Here is a 9,297-nt window from a genome sequence, read left to right as displayed (position 1 = left end):
GGAAGCGCTGTCTGCGCGTAACGGGGCGTGATCTCGTGGAGCTGCCCCGCGGCTGCCCCCCACAGACAGCCGCTGCCCTTTTGCAGAAGTTCCGCCAGGATGACAGACGTGACACGGGGTCGGGACATTCGTGCCGAGTTTGATTTAGAGTCCGTGTAGCCGCTTGCCTCTCCCTCCACCTCGATTCCATTTAGCTTCTGGGTGCCTAGAGGGGCTTCACCCATGCAGTGATACTTCTAGAGCAGCGGGGCCAGCCACGGTCGCTGGTGTGGGGCAGGTGAACAGCTCGGCCTTCATCTGACAGATATTTAGTGAGTGTGAGTCGTGTGACAGGCACTGTTGATTGTAGGTCCTGGGACACGGGGGTGAAGTTGTGCGGGGTCCCTGCCCTCACTGAACCCGCATTCTCGTGGAGCGACAGGGACAGTCAGTGAAGAAGTAGTACGGGGTGATACGTGGCGTGGGTCTGTGGGAAGGCCCGTGGGGAGTTTTGGGCCAGGGCCTCTATGGTCAGCAGCCAGTCATGGAAAACTGGGATAAGAGTGTTTCAGGCAGAGCGAGCAGCAGTGTGATGACCCTGAGGGATGACGAGTGGCTTTGGTAAAGAAGTGTGCTAAGGGTGTAATGAAAAAGGAGGAGAGTGACCGGGACAAGGATGCAGTGTAGGGCGGAGCCAGGTAGTATGCGGTGTCCAGCCTCATGGTAAGACGTTTGGGTTTTATGGACAGTGTGATTGAAAACTGCCGAGATACAGTAAGCCATTTACAGGTGACTCATGCATTAAAAAAGTTTTTTAAGTTGTTACTTTACTGTTGCCAACATAACCCTTAACTAGAGAAATAGCTTTCAGTTAACATACCTTGTCTGACATTACTCGGATACAAAAGTAGTTTGTTTTTGTTTGTTTTTGCCAGTTGCCTTTAGTAGTGTACGTTCTTAAGTGAGAATATCTTCTAATTGACTTTACCTATCAGTGTTGACAAGCAGTAACTGAAGGGAAAAAAACACTAATAGTGACAGCTACCATTTATTGAGGGCATGGTACAGACGCTGTGCCTTGCTGCATTTAATCCCGGCAAAATTTTGTATTCTCTTTCTCATCATGTTCCTGGTGAGGAAACTGGCTAAGAGTGGTTACAGATGTGCCCATGACCTTACAGCTCTGGGTGGAGGAGTCAGGAGACTGATGCTGGAGCCGACACTTTACATGGCACAGCTGTACAGGGGACAGAGGCCTGCAGGCTTCTCACTTTGTACGTCAGTAGCTGTTTACTTGTTTACTTGTGGTTACTAGTGTGGCCTCAACTAGACGCTGTCTTAAGGAAATCCTGTTTTATCTTTGGCCATGCTGTTTGTTTCTAATCGCCAGTAGAAACAAATAAGGCAGGGTAGATGGAGCTTTTCGTATGCATATCGAATTCATGGGAAGTTGAAGTCCTATACATGCCTGAGGTGGTTTTCTTGGCATGAAGTCCTTTGATGCAGATGGCGTGAATTTAGAGTTAAGAGCATTTTGTGAAGTTGTAAGTGATAACTGTCTCTTCCCTCCAGGAAACACAGCAGAATGAAGGTAGTAAAAAACGGTAATGTGATAAAACTGATATTTAAAAAAATTTTTTTTCCACCACGAATTGAGGGGCACCTGGGTGGCTCAGTCGGTTAGGCATTGAGTCTTTTAATATGTTGAATCTTTATACATGTACATGTATATGTATATTTAATGTTTATTTGGTTTTGAAAAAGAGAGCGTATGAGCAGGGAAGGGGCAGAGAGAAGGAGGCACGGAATCTGAAGCAGGCTCTAGGCTCTGAGCTGTCAGCACAAAGCCAGACATGGGGCTTGAACTCATGAACTGTAAGATCAATGACCTGAGCCAAGGTCGGATGCTTAACTGACTGAGCCACTCAGGTACCCGTGTGTGTGTGTGTGTGTGTGTGTGTATTTTAATGTTTGTTTATTTTTGAGAGAGAGAGACACAGTGTACGCAGGAGAGGAGCAGACAGAGAAGGAGACACAGAATCTGAATCAGGATCCAAGCTCTGTGCTGACAGCATCCGACTGTTGACCTCAGCTTAAGTCTTGACCCTGAAGTCATGCAGTTCGGTCCCATGTTGGGCTCCATACTGAACATGAAGCCTACTTTAAAAAAAATCAGATGGGGCACCTGGGTGGCTCAGTAGGTTAAGTGTCTGACTTTGGCTCAGGTCATGACCTCATGGTTTGTGGGTTCAAGCCCCATGTTGGGCTCTGCGCTGGATGCTTGCTCAGAGCTTGGAGCCTGCTTTGGATTCTGTGTCTCTCTCTCTCTCTGCCCCTCTCCTGCTCGCGCCGTGTCTCACTCTGTCTCTCAAAAATAAATGTTTAAAAAGTTTTTAAAAAAATCACAAATTGGAATGCATGTTCATAATAGCAGCTTCCTTGTGAGGTGCTCCCAGTTGTCTGACCCTTCTCCTCGCCCTGTTTTTGTGAGCAGTGAGGTAGTGAGACCCGGATGGACTGAGTCATGCTAAGTAAAGTTCACCTGAGCCTGAGGACAGACAGAGACAGCCTGCTTATTACCTACAAGGAGATGTCACTTCAGCAGAGGCTGCTCTGGACAGTCAGTGAGTTGTGTTGTCCGGCTCCGGGCGGGCTGCGTGTGAACAAGAGCCACCTTCATGAGTTACCAGAGCACATCACAGCCCCAGGGTCTCATATTGTGGGTGGCTGCTCGTCCATCTTTGGAGACGGGACTCTTGGGACTCAGTAGGGTTTTTTGTTTAGCAAGAAATCCACATAAAGTGCAGTAAGTGACTGGAGCACGTGATGGCACTGGGCTCAGAGCGTGGCGCGTTGGTCTCCATGTTTGCTGTGCCGTCATCGGGGGAACGACCGTCTCAGCCGGAGTGCCTCTTTCCTGGGTCCAGTGCTGTCACTGCCTCAGTAGCACCTTCTCGTCAGCGGCGCTTGGCTGTCCCTCTGCCTTCCCTGCTCTGCTCGGTATGTGGCGTGTCTAGCAGATGAGTGAAGTCCGGCCGAGTGCCTGCTCTTCCTCCTCACCCAGGTGACATTGCTTATTGGGATGTGGCCATTACGCACTGCTCCCCCAGGGACATTCGTTGTCTCGTAGGAACGGCAGCTTCCAAGTGTTTTTAGTTGGAATAGTCGGAGTTCTCCGTATTTGGAAAGGCAGTGTTGACGCTCAGGATGCAAGCGCTGTATTGTCCTGGAACCACCAGCTTGGTTGCTAAGGGGTGGAACTTGGCAGGGCCAGCGGCTGAAGTTACTAGCCTGTGTTGAGTGTCACTCGGAGTGGGGGATGCTCGAGGGGGAAGGGCCGACTAGCAGCGGTGGCTTCTGCTTCCAAGGCTCTTGCGGCCTGGAGGGGATGGGCACAGACGCTTCCGCAGTGAGCTGTGCACACGGGGTACCTCGGTGGCAGAAGGGAGTGGGCTAGGCACGTTGCTCGAGGCCCAGCAGAGGCTTCGGAGCAGTGCCTCATGGGGGATGCGGAAGGGTCCTTGGAGATTTGCCTGATGGTCAAGGGGAAGGGGGCCCCACGGCAGAGGGACCAGCTTCCGCCGGAACAGCACTCATCTGTCATCGTTGCCCTTTCAGGCATCATCACCCCTGTCCCCACGGGGCAGGAGCAAAGACATTTCAAAGCAAAATGCAAACCTTTTCTTTTGTTGAGGAACCTGTGGGGAGGGCGAGCACACAGCGCGTGCCCTGTGCAGTGACAGCTGGCGCCGTGTTCTGTATTTGCTGGTACACGCTCTTGAAGCAGCGAGCCTGATGTGAAGGGGACGGCCTGGCTGGCCTTTTGCTGATGTGCCTCGCCTTGTTTTGTGCGCGTCTCACCTAAGGATCAACTGTCTGCAGTAGCCACGGGGTGGGCCTGGTGGACGTTACAGTATTTTCCATGGAGCTGGGACCCTGTGAGACGGATTTTTGGAGGGGCCTGTGGGATGTGCAGGGCCCGGTGTGGAGCCTCGGAGAGCTCGTTCGTCTGTTCCCCCGCCTCACAAAGTCTTTGCGCACGAAAGAGGTTGCTGATTGTTGTAGAGATAAAAACAAGATTGAGAACTGGTTGCAGACAGGACCGTTGGGCAGCCTCAGTAGCTCCCTTCATTTCTGTGATCCAGACACTGCTTCAGTCTTCGCACATTGACAGGAGCGGTGTGCCTGAGCCACACCGGCACCCAGGGCTTTTCAGTTAGCTGCTTGGTACACATTCTGTCAGAACCTTCTAGCACAGCCCTAGTGCTGCTTCTGCACGTGGCGGTAGACCTGACCTGCTCGTCTTCCCACCCCGCTACCACTAAGCCATAGCATCTTTGGTCTGCAGGTGCCAGGCGGCAGAGCGGACTGTGTGGATTGTTAGGGCCGCTAGCCAGACTCTCGTGGGTTTATGGGGGACACTGCCATCACTAGTCACTTGATGCATGGGTGGACCGGGCAGTGTCAACTGCCAGTGGGTGCCTGTCCCTGGGAGACGGCAGGAGAGGACTGTGGAAAGAGAGGGACACCTGCCTTCTGCTGTTGAGTCGGTGTCAGCCCCTCCTGCGTGGGCTGCTGCTCAGGCTTTTGTGTGAAATGTCTCTATGGGATTCGTAAGCTGAAGATGGAAGTTATGTAAATTTTTGTCCTGAAACTTGTGAGACACAACAGTGTGTAGGCTGACGTGAAACTTATTGTATGGGAAGTAAATGCCAGCACCTCCGCAGAACGGATGGTGGCTCATGCCTTACCTGTGATGAGGAACAGGTTGTGAATATTCACAGTACACTTCAGAAATGGTAGCCAGTTGCCAAACTTGGGGCAAAGTTTTGCTCCCTTGAACTTAGCCTAGCAGGATATACTAAAAGCTAATCCTGACAGAAATGAAGGACGAGACTGATCACCTGCCCTGAGATGCCTTCTCTGGACCCCGATTCCACGTGTCCTCATCTCCCTGTGCTTCCCCTGGCACAGCGTAGGATGCCATGTTCCATGAACTTCCACTGCCGTGCCAGGCCCCCCAGGAGGGGAGCTTGCCTTAGGAGCTCTGCGAGTGGTCAAGCCCACGGGTCCATTGCAGAAGTCACTGGTCACACGTGCCTATTTAACTCCGATTTCTTAAATTTATTTATTTATTAAATTTTTAAAAAAAGGTTTTATTTCTGAGAGAGAGAGAGAGAGAGAGAGACAGCGTGAGCAGGGGAGGGGCAGAGAGAGAGGGAGTCACAGAATCTGAAACAGGCTCCAGGCTCTGAGCTGGCAGTCAGCACAGAGCCCGATGCGGGGCTTGAACCCACAAATCGTGAGATTATGACCTGAGCTGAAGTCGGACGCTTAACCGACTGAGCCATCCAGGCGCCCCCACCCCCACCCCCCCATTTCTTAAATTTAAACAAGTAGCTTAGTTCCTCAGCCTCCTAAGCCTTGCCCCTGCTGGGGCGGGGTGTCCCTGTGGGGGTGCCAGGTCCAGTTACAGAGCTGCTGTGCCCTGGCAGGCCGGCATTAGCCAGCTGGTACCCCTTCAGGAACAGGCCCAGGTGTGGTGGGTCAGCATTTTACCCTCAAAACCTAGCATGTTGTAGGTACTCAGGAGTTATCTGTTGGAACAAACGAATCTGTGTTTATGATATAGATTTGAATCGGGAGCCAAATGTTCGTCTTGCCATTGTTACTTCAAATCTGACAAATGAAGTTTCATAATACCTTCTTTCTCTTTTCCCTCCTATCAGGTATCATGATATTATTTGGTTTGATTTCAAGCCACTCCTGAGACTGGAGATCTTCCCACAATGGAAAGCCTGGTGCGGGTCTTCCCAGGAGCCGTGAGCTGCTGCTGATGGCAGAGACCGAGCCCGCTTGCAGCCCCCGAGTGTCAGTCCAGCCCGTGCCGTCCTGACCATGGACAGAGTGCCGGCCGGATCCGGCAGCGGCACGCCAGCTCACCCGGAGGCCCTCCCAGAGCCTCCGGGGTCCCTGGTGCCGCCTGACCAGTGGGCCAAAGCGCCGTGTAAGTCACTGGTTACTCTGTGCCTTTAAACAAGAGGACGCGGGTCACCTTGTGTTTTGGGATAAGACTGTGGTGCTTAAGACCATTAGGAACTTTTCATTCAGAGTTTGTTTTTACTAATCCTATGAGTGCTTTTTCTTAGTTGATGCAAACTTTATTTTTTTAATTATTATTTATGTTTTAATTTTTTAGTGTTTATTTTTGAGAGAGGGAGAGAGACAGAGTGCAAGAAGGGGAGGGGCAGAGAGAGAGGGTGACATAGAATCCAAAGCAGCTCCAGGACTCAAGCTGTCAACACAGAGCCCAGTGTGGGCTCGGACCCACGAACCGTGAGATCACAACCTGAGCTGAAGTTGGATGCTTAACCGACTGAGCCACCCAGGCGCCCCAACTTTAAGTCACGTGCTGCGCGTGGTGGCCTGGGAGCTGCCCTCCTCTTTGCCCGGGCAGACAGTGCCAGTGCTCAGGAAGGGTTCTGTGGCGCTTTGCTGAAGCGTGTTCCTTGCCCAGCATCCTCCCTTTTGGGTACAGAAATGGTGCAGGAGTGATGTAAGGGCTGTCAGATCACATCTGCAGGTTAGCTGATGGGTTCTTCGCTCCCCACAAGTACAGGGTGAATAATTCAGTCGGTTCTTATGGCTCTTCTTGTTTACGAGGATCAGTGCAATGTGCTAGTGCAAAGTTGTGGGGTATTTGTGTACTGATTCGCCAGCAGAGATTGCATTTTTCTTCTTGGAAAATGATGTCCAGGTACCTGGTCCTTCAACAGCAGGCAAGGCTGGTAATAGCAGGGGCCCAAGACCAAGGGTCCGGCGGGACAGACAGGGAGCCGGCCCTCAGCTCTGTCACTGAGACGATGAGCCCTCAAGCAGCGGTCTTATTTGATCTTTTTTCGCTTTCTTCTTGTGTAAGTGGAAGATTAACGGTGCCTGCACCTTCGGGTAGTCATGAAGGCGGAGAAAAATGGCACACAAGTACTCAGACATGGTAGGAAGTGCTAGTGGGCCTTTTTGGTCATTGTTCCATCATCTTTGTTATCTATGTGCAGTTTGGCTTGTGTTTGGGAACAGTAGTGTTTTTTGGGCCTTTTAGGGTTTTTTTTTTTTTAATGTTTGTTTATTTTTGAGAGAGAGAGCAAACACAGGAGAGGGGCAGAGAAAGGGGATCAGAGGACCCAGAGTGGGCCCTGCACTGACAGCAAAGAGCCTGACATGGGGTTTGAACTCACGAGCCTCAAGATCATGACCTGAGCTGAAGTTGGACGCTTAACCAACTGAACTACCCAGGCGCCCCTCTTAGATTTTTTAAAAGTGCAGTATAATGCTTAAAAAACTACTTTGTCACGTAAAAAGAAGATGTAGGAATTCTTCAAGATCTGTAAGCCCCTCAGAAAGTGTTATTGACCTGATTACCTAGTATCTAAAATGTAGGCTCCCTTTCCCCCGCACCCAGCATGGAGCCAAAGGGCTGTTTGTGTAAGAATTAAGGTCAGGTCAAGGCTGTGGTCCAGTGTCCTTACTGTGCTTCGAGCCTGTGGTGCCCCGTTTGTATTCTGATTTTCCTCTTGGGGAGGCATGACTGTGAGTAGCTGTATTGGTTGGGACTCACATTTCAAGTATCAGAAACCCATTTTGAATCTGCTTGGGTAAAGGGGAAGTCCCTGGATTCATACTGGGTACATCATGGGATCCAAGTGATGTGGATCCCCATAGGGGGCTGAGGTCTTGCTGCCCTTAGGAACCTTTGGAACCACACCCAGAGGCCCCTGGATCCTCCCTCCCTCCGGGCGCCATCTTGGTTTTTGACTGCCAACAGGGTGAGGGAAGGTAAAAACCATTTAATTGTGAGAAGTCTTTTTTTTTTTTTTTGCTTTTGACAAGGAAATAGGTTTTAGTCAGTGTATGACAAATCCATGTATGATAATGTTAGTGGGTGAAACCACGCTTGCTGTGTGGGTGTATAGTCATCACTGGTTAAACTTGGGTATTTATCTAACAACTGTTGATCAAACACAAGCACAGACTCTGCGTTCTCAGAGTCTGACTCTGTGCTCAGCTTTGCTAGAAGCGTTCTAATCAGTTAATCTTCCTCTTTACCTTAGATGTCTCATTTTGGAGGATACCCTTATGCTTTGAAATGATTTTGGGGTTATTCCTTTGTAAATGTGAGGCGTGACTGATCAGCCCTTTGTTACCAGTGCCTGTTAGAAACATTACCAGCTGTGTTTTCAGTATTTATTTTACTTTGCTATTTTTTTTTTTAATGTTTTATTTATTTCTAGGAGAGAGAGAGACAGCGTGAGCAGGGGAGGGTCAGAGAGAGAGGGAGTCACAGACTGAAACAGGCTCCAGGCTCTGAGCTGGCAGTCAGCACAGAGCCCGACGCGGGGCTCGAACCCACGAACTGCGAGATCGTGACCTAAGCGAAAGTCGGACGCTTAACCGACTAAGCCACCCAGGCGCCCCAACTTTGCAATTTTTTTAAAAACAGACTTTATTTCTCATTGGTCTCGTGTAAAAAAAATTTGTCTTAAGTTTATCTATTTGGAGAGAAAGAGAGTACGAGTGGGGAGGGGAGGGGCAGAGAGAGAGGGGGAGACAGAATCCAAAGCAGCTCCAGGCTCTGAGCTGTTAGCACGGAGCACAACGCGGGTCTGGAACCCATGAACCGTGAGATCGCGACCTGAGCTGAAGTCGGATGATTAACCGACTGAGCCCCCCGGGCGCCCCTCATTGTTCAGGTGAAAAGGAAAATTACCACGTACAACTGCGCAGGCACCGTGGGGAGGGGAGGGCAGCCCACGACGCGGGGTCCGGCCCGGAGCGGGGAGCAGCTGCCCCGCGCGGCGCTCGCGTGAGGAGGGCCTGGCCTGCGGCGGCGCCACAGAGAGCAGCCTCCTGGGACGGGGAGATGGCTCCTGCTCGCGGGGCTCGCGTCTCGTCGGTCCCGTTTTCGCCGCGGGCCTGCAATGCAGCGTGCTCTCGTTGTTGGCGCCATGACGGCCCCACATGCTCTCTCCTCACAGGTGCCGGCGTCGAGGCCCCCAGAGCCGCAGGTGGAGGACGAGGCCTGGAAGGGCCTGGCGAGGGGGACGCCTGTCAGAATGGGCCGGCGCCACCGTCCCCAGACGCTGCGTCGCCTCTCGGTCCTGCCACAAGCCCGCTGGGTACCGAGGCCTCTGCAGGTGTGGCTGGTTTCCATGACAACCTAAGGAAGTCTCAGGGGACTGGTGCTGAGGGCAGTGTTAGAAAAGAAGCTTTGCAGTCCCTCAGACTCAGTCTTCCTATGCAAGAAACACGACTGTGTAAGCA

General features: G+C 51.5%; 1 protein-coding gene across 3 annotated transcripts in view; it reads left to right on the top strand.

The window, feature by feature from the left end:
* Nucleotides 1-5,713: 5,713 nt before the first annotated feature.
* GOLGA3 (golgin A3) overlaps nucleotides 5,714-9,297 on the top strand; it is a 41,598-nt gene continuing 38,014 nt past the window's right edge. Inside the window, exons 1-2 of one of the 3 annotated variants that reach the window (XM_077763576.1) lie at nucleotides 5,714-5,986; nucleotides 9,012-9,170. In XM_077763576.1, coding sequence (XP_077619702.1) covers nucleotides 5,878-5,986; nucleotides 9,012-9,170 — 268 coding nt within the window. In that variant the 5' untranslated portion in view covers nucleotides 5,714-5,877. Of the gene's footprint in view, nucleotides 5,987-9,011; nucleotides 9,291-9,297 lie in introns of all 3 variants that reach the window. The other 2 variants (XM_077763575.1, XM_077763577.1) reach the window with 2 other exon arrangements.

This window comes from Crocuta crocuta, unplaced genomic scaffold, assembly GCF_008692635.1.
Source record: "Crocuta crocuta isolate KB4526 unplaced genomic scaffold, BGI_CrCroc_1.0 scaffold114, whole genome shotgun sequence".
Classification (NCBI taxonomy): domain Eukaryota; kingdom Metazoa; phylum Chordata; class Mammalia; order Carnivora; family Hyaenidae; genus Crocuta; species Crocuta crocuta.
Note: the sequence above shows the minus strand (reverse complement) of the source record. Positions and strands in the feature narration are given on the sequence as shown.